At 41.2% G+C, this 21,620-nt stretch overlaps 1 protein-coding gene across 3 annotated transcripts; it reads right to left on the bottom strand.

The window, feature by feature from the left end:
- Positions 1-4,114: 4,114 nt before the first annotated feature.
- mybpha (myosin binding protein Ha) lies at positions 4,115-21,450 on the bottom strand. 3 transcript variants are annotated; one of them, XM_075476806.1, is made up of 14 exons: positions 21,209-21,450; positions 19,664-19,723; positions 19,330-19,395; positions 18,727-18,861; positions 18,155-18,322; positions 14,609-14,697; positions 14,322-14,517; positions 13,859-13,998; positions 13,422-13,581; positions 11,737-11,873; positions 8,447-8,633; positions 8,238-8,300; positions 4,666-4,708; positions 4,115-4,449 (listed from the first exon to the last, which is right to left on the bottom strand). In XM_075476806.1, the coding sequence occupies exons 1-12, from the start codon at positions 21,429-21,431 to the stop codon at positions 8,260-8,262; spliced, it is 1,602 nt and encodes a 533-aa protein (XP_075332921.1). In that variant the 5' UTR covers positions 21,432-21,450; the 3' UTR covers positions 4,115-4,449; positions 4,666-4,708; positions 8,238-8,259. The 3 variants fall into 3 exon arrangements, with proteins under 3 accessions (XP_075332921.1, XP_075332922.1, XP_075332923.1); XM_075476807.1 differs by lacking the exon at positions 19,664-19,723; XM_075476808.1 differs by lacking the exons at positions 19,330-19,395; positions 19,664-19,723.
- Between the last annotated feature and the right edge of the window lie 170 nt (positions 21,451-21,620).

The raw sequence follows: 21,620 nt of genomic DNA on the forward strand, positions 1-21,620 counted from the left end.
GAGAGAAAGGAGGCCTCTGATTGGTCAACTCTACATCCGCTCTACACTATGCGTATTTCCGGTTTGCTAACCGGCTGACGCTAACCGTGCTAACCGTGACGATTCTTTCACCTCTCTGCCAGCTCCAGTAGTAGCAGTATTTCTTCTATTTCTAGATCAATCAGCTGCATCTCAATCAAAGTGCGCATTCGTCCAGTCGCCATTGTTGTTGAATGACCTCCGTAACCGTAACACCCACAATCCTAGCTTGTTCGTGATTGTTCCTCTTGCGTTGTGGCGTGGGATTAACATAGCGCAGACACCGCTTCAAGGCATAAATCAAAAATAACTGCGTCGTGTCTGCGACAAGCTCACTGCGACACACTGCTGCAAAGTATACACGAGCCTTAAGTCAGTCAAGGGTTAGCAACAAAAAAAGTGCCCAATTTCTCTTGATGGCAAATCTGAGACTCAATTAGCTAATAATTGTGGTTAGCAGTTCCCTGAATCATTTTAAAACTCACGAGTTTAAGAAAGAACTATCCACATTCAGAGGTGCTTCCTCGGGACAGAAAAGAGATACATCCTGTCAGGGAAATCGTTTTTCAGCTCTTTAGGGTGGTTAAAGAGGAGGAAATTCGCAGCCCTGACAGTATTTGTGGCCAACTTCTTAAACTGTGTAAAGTTCCTCATTAATACAGGTGTCTGGGGACAACAATAAATTTAAATATGTGGCCAATACTGATAATAATTGTGGAAAATCCACCAACATGTGTATTTTTACCATAAACGCAGAAGTTTAAATATTAACGCTTCTCTTTAAATATGTTTGAGTCTCTTTTAAGCCTTTATTCTATTTCCTAGTTTCACTCTCAGAACCATAGAACAGGCAGAGGCGGACCTGGCTAGATTTACCATAGAGATTACGCCCTGGGCGAACCATCCCTTGCCGCCTATAGGCTAATAAATAGCCTATAGCCTAAATCACTCACGTCACTCAAAGAAGGTCTGAAGCCCCCGGCATCATCACTTCGAGTCTCTGCCCTCTTCTTTGCCTTCACGTATCTGTCCGGTAGCTTCTTCCGCACATTCTTACAGAACTCTCCCTCTTTCTCCAAAGTTCTGCCAATCTCTGTCCACGAGTTTTGGGAGTTTACGTGGTCCCTGTGCTGTTTCACTGCAGTTTCGTACAGGTGCCTGTCCAAACATACCTTCTCACTGAGCTTGGTCTCAAATTGGTCCATCCGGTTTGTCGTTCTCGGCGCAGCCAAGTTACAAAAAACGACTGGCGCACGACATCGCGCTGCGCCGTCTTTTCAAGGGAAGCGCCAGGCCTGAAATGTCATTTTGACGTCACGGGTCGGCTTCGCCGTGAGCAACGCGTCAACTTTAAATCCATCTTAAATGCAGCTTGAGGGCGCCCCAGCGCCCACTCCATTAACTTGACATGGAAATGAGCGGTAGTCTAGAAAACTGGCGAGTACAGGCATGAATTTGGAGGAGCCAGCGTTAGGTGGGCTATCCCGAGGAGCAACAGCCACTTCCTGTAAAGGCTCTAGCATGGTTGCCGTGTCTGCTAGTGCGAGCGGTGTTGATGACGTCACGATTTCGTGCCCGCAATATATACTGGCGCAAGTCGACGCGCCAGTAGTTGCAATCTTCTCCGTCACAGAGATGGCGCTGCTACGTTAAGGTAACCACTATTCTACAACCACAAAAGTCGAGAAGAAAACAATGCCTCTGTCAAGAGCAAGAATACTGTAATTAATGATACTGCTGCAGTATTCGGATCATTTTAATTTTTTAATTCAGTTAAAAGAGGTGAAGGTCTGAAGCCCCCGGCATCGCCACTTGGAGTCTCTGCCCTCTTCTATGCCTTCACGTATCTGTCCCGTAGCTTTTTCCACACATTCTTACAGAACTCTCTCTCTTTCCCCAAAGTTCTGCCAATCTCTGTCCACCAGTTTTGGGAGTTTATGGGGTCCCTGTGCTGTTTCACTGCAGTTTCGTACAGGTGCCTGTACAAACGCACCTCCTGACTGATCCTGGTCTCAAAATGGTCCATCCGGTTTGTCGTTGTTGGCGTCGCCAAGTTACAAAAATCGACTGGTGCACGACACCGCGCTGCGCCGTCTTTTCAAGGGAAGCACCAGGCCTGAAACGTCATTTTGACGTCACGGTCCGCCACCGCCATGACAGACGCGTCAACTGTAACTCCAGCTTAAAGCGACTACAGAACACGTCCATCTGATTTAGCCTGAATGCAGCAAGATTCTGAAGTTGTGCACCTAGTTTTTCTTTTACATATGGAGCGTGTTTTGTGTATGTATTTATTGTGACTGCACTTTTTTGTAGACAAAGGCTACATTTACACTGTCAGTTAAATGTTACCCAATTCCGATTTTTTGCTCTCATGTGACACAGATCGGATATGTTTTTTGACCATGTAAATAGGACAAGGACGCATGCATTCGGATATTTTGAGATCGGATACAGGCCTCCTTCATATGTGGAAATTTATCAGATACGAATCGGATGTGTGACAATGCGACCGCCGTGTAAACAGGCAGATCGGATATTCTTACACATTGCGTTCCACACGTCAACCTCGGAGGACGGTCTGTAGCTCATCAGCTCGTGGAAGCTGTATGTACCGATGCCACAGCTCGTCTCGCACGACTTGGCAGAAGTTACAATCAGGCACACTGATGTGTTGCTAATGCCAAATAGGTGAGCCAATGTGCGATAGCCTGCACCTGTTGCGAGCCACCAAAGAGCAACACGCATTTTTAGTGGAATCGCCCGACGAAATGTGGTGTCTTGGTATGGGGACAAACTCTCGCACAGCATATCAAAAGTTTGTCGGCTCATTCTAAAATTGCTGACCCACTGCTCTTCATCAAAGCCCGCCACAACATTCTCCCACCAGTCCTGGGATCAGTCTCGCACCCAGACACTCCTCTGAACAGCTGAGGAGGCAATAATTGCAGCGTGTGCACAGGATGCAATAATGGCCCTTTTCCTCCTTCTCTGCCTTAAAATCCTGCCAATGTTGGGCAAACTTCTCATGTACCGCAACACTAGCATCACACCTATTTCAACGTCGTCCATTTGCCTCAGCAGTAGAGTTTGGTAAACACTTAAGTAGGCATGCGCGATGTTTCGGGTGATAGGCAAGTGTAATCGCGTGAATCAGATATGAGTCACATTATTAAAGTACGTGTAACCACACGTTAAAAAAAAAATCGGATTTAGGCAAAAAATCAGATCTGGGCATCAAGACTTGCAGTGTAAATGAAGCCAAAAAGAGGCATAACAAGTAAGCCTGTTTACAGCTCGGCTGTAGGATTTATTCTGCTTATTTAAAAGAACATATGAGACATCCAAAGTCTTTCAGTGGTACCTAAATTGCTCTCTAAGTTACATTACATTAAAGTTTCAACAGATGTAAAATCTCCAGACATTACAGATGTGACACAGTTAAATGCAAACAGAATTAAAAATGAAGTATGGCAGTAACACCATGTGCGTTTCAATTATAATCCTTTAAATGTACTTACAAAACAATCCACCATTTTAATATCACTGGCTTAGCAACTGATTCCTTGCGATGCATCCGTCCCATTAGCAACAGGCCTGTGAGCTCAGCATCACCACCACCAGACTAATTATTTAAACTTCTACACATCAAAATGACACAAAGCAAAACACTGTAAGTTAGTTATACTGATTTACCACTTTTTTCCCCCACTTATATTGAGGTACCTGTTTATCACTTTAAGGAATATTAATGCACCTCCTTGTAGACCAATATATATATATATATATATATATATATATACATATATGTATAGAAACCACGCAATTTTCATTTCTACATGTTTTAACCCTTTAACAAATTTAATCTCCACTTACAAACACTGGGATGGAGGCAGAAATCTTAAACCTTCCACAGATTAATCCAAAACTATCTGGATGACTCAATATCAAATTTGGTAAATGTATTTCTACTTTCCAGTAGGATCAGGCAGCTCAATCTTAATAGGCCTATTTCTGTATAAAGTGATAATGCAAGAATTGTATTAATAAGGATTTTTATTTAATCTCTTAAAATGAAAAAAAAATTGACATGATATGTGATAAAATACAGTTTTTATTAAACATAAATAGTCATTTCAATAGCATGTCCATGGATTCACTGTTAAATTGAGTAGTGCACATACTTATGCTCTAACAAACAGGAAATGGACATAGGCAGAAAAAAAAATGTGATTAATATAGACTTCCATACATGTCACCAGCTAAAACAACATACATTTGTCAAATAACGATGCCTGGGATGAGTGTGGTGTGGGTCTTAGTCCTGAAAGGAGCGTGCGGGTGGAGAAAAATATGAAGATGCTTGTATTTCCTTAAAATGTACACACAGCTGCACAGCCAGCAACAACTTCTCTCACTTCCTCTAACATTCTGAAAGAAAGGTTGGACACATAGAGAGAGGGATTTATAAAATGTTTAAGGTATATAGACACACACACACACAACAGCCTCCATCATCGCTTACTTCACAGTTATGAATTTTATCATTTTTGACCCTAAGAGAGGAAGGTTCTACAATGATTTATATCCTCACACATAGGAAATACACGCATACACATACACATACTTACAAACTTACAAACTTACCTTAAAACATAGGACCTGGACTTCTGCTTGTTCTTTAAAGACACTGATGGAAAGATAATTAAAGACAGGGGGTTAAATAGGGTCATGAAGTGTTAACGGTCACTTCAGCCAGGAATGTTCTGGTAGAGTGTGGGGATTTGTTAAGGCCCTCAACGTGTGTGTGCACGCAAGAGTCCCATGGTACTTTCCATCAGGGATTATCTGGCTCGGTTTCTGCCCTCTTAGCCCATTCTCCCAACTTCTCACAGTTCTCCACGTGGCCTGTCGACTCATGGTAATGTGAAGAGTTTGGCTGTGTGTCAAATCATCTGGAGTCATTTTTAGAAGCTGTGGAGTGCTATGCTGACATCACCCCTACCTCCCACCCAAAGGCGCTCCCTCTCTAATCCTTCATCTTCCCTTTGAGGGGGCGTCTCCCATGTAAGGCCATGCCTTATGGAGCCACATCCTAACACTCACTATCAGGGTACACTTGGCATGAATTCTCTCTTTGGGTAATTTGATCATAGGAGGACAGCTGTAAATACAGGTGTGAATGAATCTAAACACATCTAGGATGCACCGAGGTCTGATCACCACAGCCTCTTTCGGGGGTGGTTGAGAAGGCATGTAAACCCATTTACGGTAGGGTGTGCACACACACATGTCCCTGACAGCAGGGAAGGTCAACTTTGTTTTGTGCATGTCACACAGCGACTGCATCCAGTTTATTTGGTCAAACAACTAAGACAGAAAACTGAGACCCTAAAATCAAGGTTAAGTACCAAAAGCACATCAGAATGTCCCTCTAATCGGGCATGTGTGTGCAAAAAATGGTTTCCACTGACATTTGAGTATCCTCAAACCTATCAAACCTACAATGGATTTATTGGAAAAAATAATACGTAAAATTTTTTTTTTTGCCGCAAACCACTTTTGTTGTTCAGAAAAATTTGGAGCTATAGAGTAAAGAAAAAGGCGTCGGGGCAAGGCTCTCAGAATCTCACATTGTTTGGATTTCTCTGGAAAATAAGTCACAATTTGTTTCCCATCAGACCAATGTCAAGAAACAGCAATGACAAAAGGCACCCTAGGATTCATGTGTACAGTGTCTGGAAAAAATAAAATAAACTAGGACTTGAACACACAGTATAGACTACAGGGTGATTGGAAGACCACGTTGATAAAAATGTCAACAAACCTGGAGGCTGAAGAGGAGGAAGTCGGGTAGAGAATTATACTATACCGATCACTCCCATGCCAGATACCATGAGCACGAGAACCATCCCGCTCAGTGTTTTTCCACACATTTTCATTTTTTTTCCCATTCATTAATGGTTAAAAATTTACAGCATGTGACTAGGGTTGAAATGAACATATATATGATTGGGTTTTAGTACAAAAACAATACATGTTCGGCATTCTAAAAAATATACAGTACATGATAAGGAGGTGCATGTTTTACTCCTATTTGATCAAGGCAACCGGGATCTCACATGGATGTCATCCTACACAAAACAACATCCTACATGATATATGTTGCCATCTCATGCTTTCTACCCATGAATTGTGACACTACATTTTGGGCATGTGGACAAAGATACCTTTAACATGTTTGTGAGTGGGACTGCTCTGCATTTATTGCATCTTACAATCTTGTGTAGGTACAGAAAGGATTGAGTCAAGTTATAAAGGTGGTCTCAAGCAGAAAACAAAATCTTGTGTATTATCTCATGTAATTTGCAAAGTAAAGTGGGTCACGGTGATAATGTTTCACATTGCTGTAAAAAGAATCTGTGTCATGTGCTCTGAAGTAATATCACACCATTATACTTCACTCTTGAACTCTTACAAGCAGCTATTCCTTTAACAAACCGGTTCAGTCAAAGGTCTCCTCATTCATACAAGCTCAAATGCTGTTTCTGCATCTGTTATTACTCTTCACCACTCTGAGTTTTTTTTTAATCTTTGTCACCCTCTCTCCTTGCTTTGTGCTTCTAAAAGACTCTATCTGGCCTCTCTTGTCAACAGTTTAAATGACACTGTAAGGCTGCGGACACTTCTTGAAACGCTACACCACCTGAGCATTTAAAACACTAATACTGAAACATGAATACGGCTGCCTAATAGTGCAATTATAAATAGATAATAGATATAAATAGAAAGCCGTGAAAACACCAGATTTGGTATTTATATTTGACTATAAGAACTCTTTGCCACATCCAAAAGCAGGGCTTGTAGTGTACAGGGTGTACAGGAGAGAAGGGCTGAAAGCTAAGCAGAGATGTGGAGGAAAGAAGAGGGCAAGAGGGAAAGGACAGGTTATTTTTGTTTTTTCCAGTGTTTCTCTGCTTCTACCCTACTGAAATAAGCACTGATGGAAGCAAATGATGGAAAGTGGTTTATATGCTTTGACAGTTTATAATCTATTAGGCTACATACGTGTTTTAGCTGTGCACAAAATTGTTTACCCTCAGGTACATCAGGTCGTGCCACAATTGTAAGCTAACAGCTTGAATAAAAATTATTAGAAGAACTTAATGTACAAAACCTATAGCTAAAGTAATAAATGAACTGATAAATTGTGAGTCAACACTTCGCTTTAAGAATTTTGTTTGTAATTATTAAGAAAAAGTCAAAATGGTTGGCTAACAGTTTTAATAAATGGTAATTTTAGATAAAAGTATGGATTAATAGTTGTCACTGCTAGCTAAAATTATGAATAAAAAGTTCTAAAGCTGGACTGTATGAGTCTACAGTATGAATGACTGTTGGAAACCTATGCTAATGGCAAGGTTGTTGGAAATTATAGCGAACAGTATGAATAATAGCTAAGTGTTCTCTAAAAGCATGAATAGCATGAGCTATAACTGCGTTCAACAATTTATTATTATTACTCTCTAAATGAAATAAATCAGTTAAACTGGTAATAGAAATAATACATTAATGGTTGAAAGTCAAAAATCACTGCTACAAGTTAATAGTAAGACCAAAGTCATCCAGGAACTTGTTAAAATGAACTCAAATAAACACATTTGAAAACCGTGGTAAAATGGTTGATGATTCATCTGAGAGGCTTGTAGGGGTTACGTCAAATGTCAAACATTTGGAACCGGGTTGGTTTTGTACTGCAAGAAAGAATGTCCTCACTTAACTACATTTATACTTGCGAGATTGAGTCCTGGGTCCAGATCTGTCTTCTTATGTGGGCTTAAAACTCCTGTTCAGAAACAGGCTGAACCACTGAACCACTGAAACACATTTCTGTTGTCTGTGACTCTAATCGACAGTCATGTAGTTAATGACATGTTTAGGATCCGATAACGTTTCTGAGAAGTATGTTCTATTCCCCACACTGACTCTCTCTAAAAATATACGGCCAGAGAGTGATCTGTGTCACTAGTAGGTGGAAATAGAGAATCATGTCAGCTTCAGTTTAAATTGATTTACAGGTTTTTTGTGTTTGATTTGTATGCATTTAATTGCACTTTTATGAAAATGGAAGACTTAAGTGTTTGAAATCCTCCATGAATCATTTTGTGAATAATTTACAACTTTGATTTACTATTTAATCTTTGCTGTGCGCTCCTTACCTCTGTAAGTTTAGATATTGGTTTATTTGCCCTTTTCTTTGTCAGTTTCTGGAAGAATAACCTCTGTTGGGAGAGAAAAAATATAGTTAGTCAATCATTTATTCCAAAGAGATTTACATCTGATGTATTTTGCAGTAAAGGAATGCTTTCAAGGTTAAATATTTGAAGACAAGTCTGGAGATTAATTTAAATAGTCTGCTGATACGTACGCTTGACCTCCAGTTTGCAGGAAACAATGGCCTCTCCCTGGACGTTCTTGGCTCTACAGGTGTACACACCACCATCGAAGGTACAGGGCTTACGGATCTCGAGAGAGCAAATGCCCTGATTGGACAACTGACGAAACTTGGGGTCATTACCAATGACCATCTGATTCTTCAACCACTCGATCTTAGGCTGGGAGGAAGAGAGGACACATTTATAAATCATCTAACTTGTTCATTACTCACAGACACCTTCCTTGTTTTTACTTTATAACCTGATGCTGTGACAAATAAAAAAAAAAAAACATTTATAAGCTCATGTTCATGCCAAAGTGCTTTGTGATTTTTAAATCATAGTTAGTTTGTATCTTTATCATTGGACAAGTGTCAATAGGCAGCAAGCATGAAGCACAAATGTACATTTAAAGTGCCGCACGTTACTATTATCACAGAATATGTAATAAAGCAAACATAACTAAAGATAACAAGAAAGACGGGATTGTTTAAGTCTGAAGACCAGCATTTTATTAAATTAAGCAGTGGGCACTCTCAATCTATAGATGAAAGAATAGAAAAGTCCTATAACATTTGAACAGTTGATTAAGCTCAGCATGTCAGGACCGCAAGCTCAACATGGCTCCTGTGTGTCACCTGGCATGGCTGTAGACTTGAGCTCATTTAAATTACAGCGACAATGTAAACCAATCCATTCAAATCCTCCCCTGTGTGTGGATGTTACACAGGTTGCCATTAACAGCGATAGCAAAGCTTCGCTGCAACCCAGACGGGTGGCAAAAATAGGACCTTTAGTGATACAGCAACATCCCTGTGTGGACCTGATAGTACATCAAGCCATGCTTGTTATCACTGTCTCTTCTTTATGTTTCTCTCAGCCCCCAATGCAGTCTCTCCATCTGTGTGCGACAGCTCTTTATCAGAGCTGGCAGGACAACTTATCAGACTACTGGACATGCCTTTCTGCTAGACCACTTCAACAGTTCTTAACAGGCTCTAATGTCCATGCCAGTGAAGAAAGAAGCTCCATAACCACATGCTAAACATTAACAACCCACTTAATGTGACATTTATGATGGATTAATAAAGAGTTGAAGATGAAAAAGAAAAGTAAGAGAGAAAGAACAAGCCTGCAGGAGAAAGTGGATGAGAGAGAAACTAAAATGAAACAGTTTGTAATTACATGATAACTAGAAAAAGCTGTTCCTGCGAAACAGCAGTGAGAATGCTGATGAGCTGAATGGGGGACCCTGAATATGCTGAAGAGCAGAAACTGTTGCTGAACTCTTAGTCGAGATGAAAAGGTTAATTGAGTAGTCAGAACATTGTCCTTAAATGTCAAAGATTAAAATAATCAGCAGAGCTTTGGATGTAAAAAAGGATTCAAAGACACAGATGTGAAATGAGATCAATACATCCAACATGATTTAAGTTGCAGCAGTTGTAGTAACTGTAAGTGACCTGAAGTGTCAGAGGAAACATTTCAGTTAAAAGTTAAGGATTTAGTTGCGATGTACAGTGGATGAGGACAGCACCCTTTGTCAAAGGAAACCAAAAAGTTTTACTTTGTGTCCATCAGTTTAAGTCCATTTAAGTGTGTGTGTATCTTTTGCAATTTGCTGTGTTTTATCACAGAAATATAGCCTCGAAATATTATGTAGATGTTTGTGTGTCTATTTGTGTCTTTGTGATTCTCCAGGGATGCACGTGTGTATGTGTTTCTGTGTCAGAGCAATGGAGTTGGTATAATAGTTGAGATTGCTTAAATATGTGTAAATCCATGTTGTGTCACATATCACAGAAACATATATGGTAGGTGAGGTTTATATGCCACTGGAATATTTTGAATGATAAAGCAGAAAACTGAACAGCTGATTGATGAAAACATCTTCTGTACCTGTGTGAGCTGTCAGTTATGTCGCCATGGGGGAGATACGAGAGTCTGGGCTGAGAAATGCACTCAAACTTTGTGTCAATCCTCCCCATTTTGTGGAAAAACTGTAACTCCAACTTTCAAATGTTTTACACCGTAGGAACAACAAGGCTTTGCTGATGAGATCGGTGTGTCAGTTGTGTTACTGAGGCAGGAAAGTGTTAAAAGAAAAGTAAATGCTTCTCCTAATGTGTACTGCAGTCTATTGGGCAATTGGAAGGTACTCTTGTGATTTAGAGGCTTCTAGTTCAAAAAGTGAAGTTCTGATGGCTATGAGAGTCATATTCTGAGGGAGAGGATACATTTTCCCAAGTTTTGAAGGTAAAATTATGTCTGTGGGTTAAAGATTGTGGACACAGTGACAGGTTGAAAACGTTTTTCTGAAAGAATCTTTCTTTCTTCTGCCACAGTTGGAGCCTCCACTCTACACACCAACATTACATCTCATTGACAAAATTTGCATAAAGAGCTAAATATCTTCATAAATATAATTATAAATCATAATTCTAAAAGTTAGAAAAAACAAAAGTGGTAGTCTTTTGCAAAGACAGCAATCCATGCCTCTCTTTTCATGTTCCCAAGCTGATAATTGGATGTTTTCACACAGCCATTGCAATGCTGCTATTTATTCAGACATGGTTTATCTAGGTCTACATTTATTTTTGCCAAAGAAAAGAAAAATTTGATAAATAGATCCTTATTCTCAAAGAGCCAGAGTTTCAGAAACATATCATACTCACATTCTCAGCTGTAATGGAAACATCCATCTCCCTGCTCTTCCCCTTTCTCCATTTCCTCATGCTAAATGTTGTGGTCAGACATAAGAACGATCACAGTTTCTTTATCAGTTTGTTTGATTTGTCTCGCTTACACTGACATGTGCAGACCGTCCGTCCACTGCTGTCCTTGGGGAGAGGCCAAGGACAGCTGAGACGAACAATCAACTGCATTTCCACCATGGCCTGCCACCTAATCTGTCTGAGTCTGTTGGACAACTGTAAAGATAAGTTTAACCAGAGAAGCGGCCGCCAAGCAGAGTGAGAGACATGCTGAAACTTTGTACTGACATGCCAGCATGATCCCTACCCTGAAGCTACAGTGGATCTTTTTAGCTGTGACATTAATAACTCATTTGAGGCAGCGTGTAACTCACTAAAACAGTTTTATTGAGTGCATATATTGAACAAAACTGTTTTGTATGAAATATTAAGTATCCAAAATTTAAGCTTCCCATTATGATACAAAAAAAATTAAGCTTTTTTTTTTTTTTTTAAATCAACTTAATTTCGTTATCAATGAGGAGAAGTCCTGCAGAAGCTATGTGTGAGTTTAAGAGTGTATGACTGACCTTGGGACATCCACGAACAGAACACAGCAGCTTGGTGGTGTATCCCACAGTGGCAGCACGGTCTATGAGGGGAGTGGTGAACTTGGGTGCCTCATTGTAGTCGGGATCCTGGTACTCGGGAGGCTTGTAGTTGATACCTGTTTTCAAACGCAGTTGGGTTAAGAAGGCTGTGGTCACTACATCTGGGTATCCTATTAAAACTCTTCTCTTATACACAGAATGGTAATAACTGACAGCACTGGATGGAGGTGTTCACTGTTTCACTGAGCAGCTGCAGTTGTGCGTCATACACAGAAATGGTGGTTCCGCCACAAAAGGCTAACCTGTGGAGTAAAGTTGTGCTACTCAAGATTTGCTGAACAGCAGCACTTTGGCGACATGTAGGTACACTAAAGTCAGCGGCACCGCTCATGTGGAGGAGAGTGAAGATGTGCTAATGTGTTACATAGTGGTATTTTTGCAGATATGAGGTAAGACATGGTAAGCTAATGTTCATATGAGACCAAACCTTGCAGTGGATTGTACTGAGCAACAGTCTTTGATTAATCCATTTTACAAGTAAGCGAGTATGTGTTATTTCTTTATTTAAAAAAAAAAAAATCTTACTTTGTTAATATTCATACAATAACGTTTGTTAGCATACTCAGCGCCATTTTATTTATGCCTCTGCAAACCGCTGAGTTACAAAGACTCAAAAGTGCCTGTGACGTCCCCATTTAGCCCGAAGGAGAACGTTTCAGATTCAGATTCGCATCAAATGCAAAGACAGATGGTCCAACTATAACAAAGACTGACGAGAAAAATGGATTCAATTATTCAAATTTGTGTTTCCATTATTATCATTTAAATCTGTTTCTGCAGCGGGTCCTGCACAGAAAATAGCTGTAGTGCTGCCATAAAAATGGCCCACAGAGGAAGAGAACTGTTCAGAAGGTGATGGGGAAAAAGTATTCATTGTGGATACTGTTTAATGCGTCTGTAGAGGACACATTTAAGAAATGGAAATCCGTATTCATTATGTAATGAAAACATTAAAGAGGGACGTCACACACTTACTTTGAATTAAATTTTTACATCATGCTGAAATATATATAGATGTCAACATTTTAAAACTACAAAAAAACATACTGATGCTGATATAAATTGTATTATATGAAAAAAAATATCCACATCAATCAATTAGTATCCAATCTATACTATCAAAATAGAAATCACAAAGACAGCGGGAACTATTTAAATACGTCACACAGTCGATGGTATGCACAGACACTGACCCACGCCACCAATTGCATTTGAAGGGTAGGCTACATAGGTAAATATGAAAACACTTGCAAGCACACACACACACCCGCACACACACACACACACACACACACACACACACACACACACACACACACACACACACACATGGCGCTCTGCCAGGGGTCTTAATGCTTTCGCAGCCTCTTAAAATTCATCTCAGACATAGCTGAACACTGGCCAAGAGAGTTATCCACTTATGTTTAAAGCTTTGCCAAGGTCATTTCCACTCCTCAAGTCTTCACTGCAGACTCCTTTGGAGTAACTGCGGTTCATTAATATATATATCATGCTCCGGAGGGGCAGCCTTGTAACTACAACTCTTTTCCATATAAGCAAACTGGCCAAGGAAAATAAAGGAATTGCATGTGAAAAAGTTTCACCTGTCTTCTGGATAGTGGCCACTTCCTTGGTGAGAGCGCTCTGCTCACTCTTGCCCACCCGGTTCTCAGCAAACACCCTGAAGATGTACGAGTTGCCCATGATGAGGTCTGAGATGGTGGCAGTTAGCCTGTGGCAGTGCTCCAGCACCGTGAACCAGTCCTGCAGGTGGAGACACAACAGACTGGTCACTTTAGTGCGGCACAGATGGAAAATCCCTGCTGCTGAATCCCTGCCGGATGAAGTATTACCAGTGAGCTATAAATCAACCCATTAGAAACTTGAATTTTTTGTCACCACAATTATCTACCTCCATTTTCCTTTTTCACCATCTTGATTTGAACCCTTTTTTTTCACAATTAATCCCCTACTTTCTCTCTAAACCTTCTCTAAACCTTAACAGTTTTTTTTTTTTATGTAAGCATGTGCCATCTCATACCCCTGTCTTCCTATCAGCCTTCTGAACAGTGTATCCAGTGATGTCTGTGTTGCCGTTATCTTTGGGAGGAGTCCATTCCAGAGCAGCATTGAATCCCCAGGTGTCCACCAGCTTCAAACTAGAAGGAGGACCGGGCCGCTCTGAGGAGACACACTACCGTCAGTTTTACATCCAAAACTATTAAAATCACAACCATCTTGTTTATCAAAGGATGACTGGTGCCAGCTCCAAGCCGTATAAGATCTAAGATCTATCATGTGTCGAACATCCGATCCCTTGTTTATTGGTAGCAGCTGACAGCCGACTCAAAAAGTCTCAAAACCAAAATGTCAACAAGTCAGCCGAGCACATTAATCAGGGAGATCTGAAGTCAGTCCACATGTTGCATCCATATTATTCTGTGTATGCATTTGTCTATGCTGGTTTACATTTTCCAAAATAAACCCCGCCATGCATGACTCACCCACGATCTGAAGGGTGACGGTGGCTTTGTCTTCAAAGCTCTCCACTTTAAGAGCCATCTCGTAAACGCCAGAGTCTTCCCTCTGAGCGCTGCGGATAAACATGATGCTGTCCTTGTCACTGTTCCTGATGTTGACCGTCTTTGTATCCAAAGGCTGACCATCCTTGAGCCAGGACACTACAGGTTTGGGCTTTCCCTGAGAAGTTGGCAAAAGAAACGTCAAAAACATGCAGTGACAGGAGTTTTTTGTTTCTCATTCATTTTTCATTATTTGGGTGCCATCTTACAAGGAATGGGATGACAAGGTTGACCTGCTCCCCAACCTGCTTGACGTAGCAGGATCTGAGATTACGAGGCAAGCGGATCTTGGGACGGTCTGAAAAGTCAAGTCAAACATGTTTATCCCCATCCATTTTCTATAACTTTCATAAACGTACAGAAATGTTGCCCCTTTTGTACCAAATCATTAATTTTCCAGCATTAGCTAACATCACCAGCCATGAAGGGCACAGTGTACAAACTGTCCTATGATTGAGGCGTTTTTAAAGCAAAAGGGCAAATGTTTTCTGCTTGGGTCAAAGACACCTAACGCCAAAGACACGCCAGAGAAGAAAACAAACCAACAAAAAAAAATCTGATTGTGGATTGTGATAGACTTGTGATTACACTCAAGAGCCTACCATCTGCACAGTTTGTTCCTCTTCTCAGTTTATAATAAAGAAGGAGAGCGTCACAGGAATTATAGAACATTTTCTGAGTGTCAACATTCTGAGTGTCTGTAGAAAACCACAGTATCTGGGCAGAGAGTGGCAAAAGAGTAAGACTCTGCATCCAGCAGCTCCAAAAATAGATCTGGTGACACGAAAGTCTCGGATGAAACCTTTCAAGTGTCCCTCCATGTCATGGGAATAGGAAAAGAAAGAAGATGTCATCATTTTCAGGTTCTGCTGTGAATACAATCATATGGATGAAATTGCATCACGGGTGAGATTTTGTGCTCCATCTATCCAGATATTGCTGGCTGTTTTTTTCGTTCAGGCCAAGTGCTAAGTAACAGGAACGGCATCCTTCACATTTCTGCATTAGCAGCAAATATTTCAAAAGTTCTCTGAGCTTAGAGGATACATAAAACCCCCAAGCTGCTGCCCTCCATCAACTCTTTCATCCTGCTGTTTCTCCTTATCTCACACCCCATCAAGCTCATGTTCATATTCATCTAGCTATCACATTGACCCACTCTCTCGCCTCGTGTCTTTACATTTGTCACCATATCAGTGTTGCACAGGCTGAGTCTAGCTCCTGGAGCCATTATTTCCCCGGAAGATCAGGTCTGCCCCCAGATTTGGCTCAAACACTAATCCCTGCTAATCAACAAGCCTGCCAGCAATGCCCAGAAGTGTCACTGTCATCAGAGCATCCAGCAGCCAATAAGTCCTCCCACAAACAATGTGTAATCTGTCTTTGTCTCTGGATAAAGTGTCTTTGTGGGGGGCTTTCGACAAATGTAGGACAGTGTGTCTTCATCAGAAGCTTGTACATGTGTGACACACAGCTGAATTTACCCCCAACAAGCCACTCAGAATCCATCAATCAGGCTCATGTTTCACTCTCCTCAGATGACCAGTAGTTCTGTTTGCCTGACCGCATTTCTCTCTAAAGTCCCCCGTTTCGTCACAGTGGTTTGAACCTCAAGCAGGAAATGTATTCAAATGCATTAAGCCATGTGTCTGAAAGTGGATAAGTGGGGCACGTCAGCCTGGGTTGACACCATTCCACTGAGACACAGTGAGTGTCTGCTTTGAACATGCAAACAACAAAAAGTTGGGGGTTTAAAAGGAAATGTATGATCAGGCGGTGGCAGCACAAGTTATTTTAGGTATGGCTGTAATAAAAAGAGCAGAGGGTGCAGAGGTTTTCAACCAGAAACAAAACCAAAAAGAGAAACTAATTCTGGCCATGTTTCTGCTCTAAAAACAGATATTTGCAGTTGCTGATTTGCATGATCAGTCGTGTGAGTGGAAATTTCAGTTCATTGGAACTGATGTGTAAAAGGTGTTTCTATGTCCTTCTATGCACATTATTATAGTTTGTTGAAGAAAAATGGAAGAACCACCTCAAACAAAGTTTTGCACTTCCATCAACCTTTTCCAATACCTCAAAATTCCCATTCCAAAATGAATTGTGTTAATGAGCTTGAAAGCCTGATGTTAATGAGCTTGACAGCAGAAAACATGGCCAGTGACAACAGTGCTTATTTCAAAAGTCTTAAAAAGTTGATGCAAAAGTGCAACAAATGTGTTCTTTTACGTCATAGTATCGAAAAGTGTTTATACAGTGATTCTGCCTGGGCTGGCTGCTAAAAAAAAAAACAGAGCTGTTCATGCAGTTGTACAAATATGGCCTGGACCTGCTACAGGAACCTCAGAAGGGGAAAAGGAGACGCAAAGATATGCCTTTAGACCTCTTATCTGATGTAAGTATTTTTGTTCTAGGTAAAATGTCAGAAAGTTATTTTGAAAAGCAGGGGTTAGATCTTAGATCTTAACTTAAAACACTGTATTTGTCACCATCATGCGGCTATCGTGCAGATTCTTAGCATCATTTTACCACGTTTCCTAACCGCTTTGACATTAGCAAACGTTACCATGCTCATATCTGTTTATTAATTCTACTCACAGTGAAGCTGAGACTGACAGGTGGCATATGGCGAGTAAACTTTGACCCAGTGATAACAATGGAATAAACTGTCATAACAACCACCTTTCTGTTGATATCTTGATTTTTGGACCAAAAAGAGTTGGACTGACAACAAACATTTCTCAGAGCCTCGCTGTTAGAATGGCTGATAATTCAATTGCAGCAACTGTTTAAGATGTATCATTTACATGTATTATAATGCCATTAAGCCATACCTATATGAGACAACAAGACAGCTAGAGCAGCAGGGCCATAAATAAAGTGACAGTGAGGCTGAAGTGACAGAGTTAATGTCAATAAATCACGTGACTGCCAGATGGCTCGTTACACAAATGTTTTCTTTAGCCTGTCTGAGGATGCCATTAAATCATCTTTAGGACCCACAGCGATAGGCTCTTCTTCATAGCAAGAGAGTGTCTCTCGGAAGTTCCCAGGTTTGACGAAGCTTTTACCCAAATGGGAGCTGCTGTTTCCAAATCAGGCCCCTATAGATCAGTCCAGCGTTTCTATCTCATCCCCTGGAGCGGACTTTGAATGTATGGTTTTGATTTAATTCATAAAGTAGCAGCCACATCAGCATCGTTTGTGCTATTTTCTTTCTTGAAGTATTCACCATCAGACTTCACAATTCATAATACTCCCAAAAGATTTGCTCATCACGTTTAGTCTTTAGATTGTTAATGAGCAAGAAAACAATGTGTTTGGTCAGCTGGTTTTGATCGATTACGAGAGAAATGCTCGATTCAAAAAAATCGAGTGCTCAGTCTTATTTGTGATGAAAATTGCCGTCACCTCTGAAGATGTCCAAATGAAAGCTTGATTTACAGTCAACGAAAGCAGTTGTCAGCACCTGCTGGATTTATGCACATACATCTGTGCAGTCCATCTGAAGCTGGCAGTTAATACCACCTCCACCTCCCTGGTTGCAGCACGAGTATTTTAAGGATAGGTCATAAGTTACAGCTATCAGGGGGCTCTTGACAGACATCTTAAAAGTTGGCTTAACACCAGCAAAATTCTGAACTCCGGGGTTTCTCGCAGGACATTTTGTACAGAGTTTTACTCATTAACAGCTCTTTACAGAGAGTGGTTCTCAGTGCATCAAATAAGGTATTATGACTATGACGGCTACCCACCAGCAATCTCGCGGATCGGCACAGGCTCAGCAAGTGTTCCAGGTTCACTACGGCCACCAGGGTTTACAGCCACCACGCGCACAAGCAGCAGGTCGTCGGCTGTCAGGTTCTTGATGCAGTAGTGGTTAGCTGTGGTCAGCTCTTCATTAGCTACAACCCAGTCTGTTGCTGTAGGGAAACCAAAGGTTTGTGCTAGTGAGAGGCTTTTAGGGTAATCTATTATTTTATGCACGTGTATATCTCATCATTGTTTGAAACGGTGAAAATTATATCAACCTGATGTAAATTTCCCAAATGCTAAACATTCCGTAGATGAGATATACTAAATGGTTTATCACCTGTCGACACACAAGTTTACAAACAACCTGCCCATAAGAAGTATACTGATGGCTAATGAAATCTTAGAAGGCATGCTGTCATCCGAGTAAAAGAGCGCTTCTAAAAGTGGTGTCAGGGGGATACTGCGACAGCCGGTAGACTGATGCCTGCCGTATACGGTTTGAACCCGGCTATGAGTCTAACTGCCCCCTGACACTCTGGAGACAGGTGCAGCATTATGCACACACACTTACTTCCATCCTTGCAGTACTCAATGGTATAGCCAGTCAAGCCAGAGTCTCCAATGGTTTCCGGCGTCTTCCATTTAATGGTGAGGCTGGACTCATTCACATCTTCCACTGACACATCCAAAGGAGCGCTAGTGGGGGCTGTAAGAAGTGGAGTGATTACAAAGGTGGAGGATGAGCTGAAAATACACACATTAAGGGAATAAGTCCCATTTTTACATCATGTTTACAGAGGTGGGTAAAAGTCTCACAATTACTTTTATTGTCAATTATTCTGCAGATTGGTTTTGCAATGAAATGTTAAGATAAATTCCACTTATAATTCAGTGTGGCCTCAGGTGATGACAGCAGCAGTTCTACGTAGCTTGGAGTCCTAAAACAATTATTACTCATTGTGTGGAATTTGCTTTCAGCAAATATTTCTAAAGCAAAAATTGGCAAATAATTGTTGCCTCCAGCTTCTCATACATTTTTACTCTTTTCTTTGACATAGACATTGTTGTTGTTTCTGAGTAAAGATATTTAGTTACTCCTGGTTTCATGTCTCTCGTTGACCTTGATTGTGGACACAAAGCAGGACGCAGCTAGCAGCAGAGATGGTGATGTTACCTGCAGGAGGTGGAGGCATGGGTGCCTTGGGTGGCTCCTCAACCACAGCAGCTTCAGCTGGAGCCGCTGTTATTAAACAAACAGGAGGTTGAGCGAGACCATCATTTCTCCACAATAACACCTCAACTTATTAGTTTCAAAATGTTCGTTTTTGTTCTTTGGGAATTTGGATGTGCCATTTGACTATAGAAGACACCAGGAGGTTCAAAGTTTTGTGAAGAATGGACCACAGCAGTCTCAACATGTGGGGAAAGGCATTTTAAATCGGGCAGTTGCCAGTATAAGCAGCACAAAACATACATAAATGTGTTTGTGTGCTGCAGTTTATGTTTACCGTCTACAGGAGCATCTGCAGCTGGAGTGGTGGCGCCGTCTTCAGCGGCTGGGGCAGCAGCTAGCATTAAAATGTCATTAGGGAAGCAAATTAGTGGTGTTACTCATGCAGGTAATCAATGTGTTTTCAGCTAATTTGATCAACATGGGTCTCACTGAAGCACAGCACCGGGATAGACAGGAGGAGAAGACGCTTTATGTATCCAAAGAGACAATAACAGAAGAGTCTAAGAGCCAAAAAACTGATCTGTCAGCACAGGAAACATTTGCTGCCCGAATAAGGCCATTTTATGTCCACAAAGAGAAACTTTGAGGTTTTGACAATCAGATAGCGATTCAAGATTAAAAAAAAAACATACTGTAAATGTCATAATGTTAACAGTGAGAAATACAGCAGGTCATGACCCAGAAACGAAAGCAGCATGTGCGTTGCACAGCAGGCCGCCAACACACATCTTACATTACAGCTTGCGTATGTGGACTGCCTGCTCTGTGTGCTTGCCCTCAGTCGGGGTTGTTGCACCTGCTTCTTCGTCCGTGGGATCAGCTGAAGTTAGGTTGAGGTTGAGGTCAGCAGCCAATAAACAGTATGAGCAATTCTACTAAACCCAACAGTGATGTGCATGATCTGCAAGATCTGGTGATCAGATTATCTGAATGAGATAAAGAAGGATTGCCTTCTTCTCCCTGAAACAATACTTTTCAGTACTGCTTTTTCTCTTTTAAAATTTTTTTAAATCTTTTTTAATTTCTTGTTTCATATCTGTTGTTGCTGCTGTGACAAGTGAATTTCCCCGTTGTGGGATAATAAAGTACAATCTAATCTAATCTAATCTAATCTAATCTAAACAGACAAGTGGACAGACCTGGGTGACAATGTAGACATCAGTGGTGGGTTCTAATCTTTAACACATATTCCCATGCATTTTGTGCGGCTGCTTGTTCTATAAAAAACTGTTTCTGCAGGGTGCAACAACTAGAGCAGGGGCTTAATTAGATATATGGTAATAAATAACAAAGGGATTTGCAATTTATCAAATACAGGTGATGTATTAAACAAAGAGGATGAAATCCACAGCACATCCAGAAGAAAGAGAGAGTAAAAGGCATTTTTCTAGTTTTTGGGAAAAGTGATGACATGAACGTGGATGGACAGATGGATGTTCGTGTACAAAATTTGAAAGTCCAACAGAGTCGAATTATTTTTTTCCAAATCTGCAAAAGCAACAACAATTCACTGATCAGCAGCTTTAAAAATACATGTACCCAATCTTATGTTGGTTTTACGCTCGTCTTTCACTTCACTGCAGGGGTAGCTGGTGTCTCCTTATCTGCATGAGCTGATACTGCAGAACATCTGGAGTCAATAGACGACCGTTTTGTTTTGTATTGTCAGTGCGTCCGTGCAATGCTCACCCATATAGTTTAATCAGTACTGGTACATGTTTTCCATGTGTTCTTTACATGTAAGCATTAAAATGACTTACAACCTTAGTTTGTGTAAGCTTTGAACTCAAAAAAGCGTATTTCGCGGATAATCGGGTACCTGGAGAGCTTCCCTCAGCCGCCGCGGTGTCCTCTGCTGGGGCGGCGGGAGTTGCCTCCCCCTCGGCTGCAGGAGCTGCCTCCGCAGGGGCCTCTACGGGAGCAGCCTCCGCAGGTGCATCCTCTGCAGGTGGAGCCTCCACGGCAGCGGCCTCAGGCTCAGGTGCCTTCTCAACAGCCTTCTTGGCTGGAGATTTCTTGAGGGGTGCAGGTTTGCTCGGCATCACGATCACAGACAACTCTGTGCTGAGATCCAGAATCCTTGGTTATATATATGGTGAGAGTTGGATGGCTTGTTGGCAGCTCCACCTACCCCCTGACCCGCCTACCCACTTCATTAACATCATCTTCTTCTTTTAGACTTGAGACAAATTTTATAAACCAGTGGGGAGAACACTAAAATTGAACCCGTT

The sequence above is a fragment of the Odontesthes bonariensis genome, chromosome 10 (genome assembly GCF_027942865.1).
Source record: "Odontesthes bonariensis isolate fOdoBon6 chromosome 10, fOdoBon6.hap1, whole genome shotgun sequence".
Lineage (NCBI taxonomy): Eukaryota > Metazoa > Chordata > Actinopteri > Atheriniformes > Atherinopsidae > Odontesthes > Odontesthes bonariensis.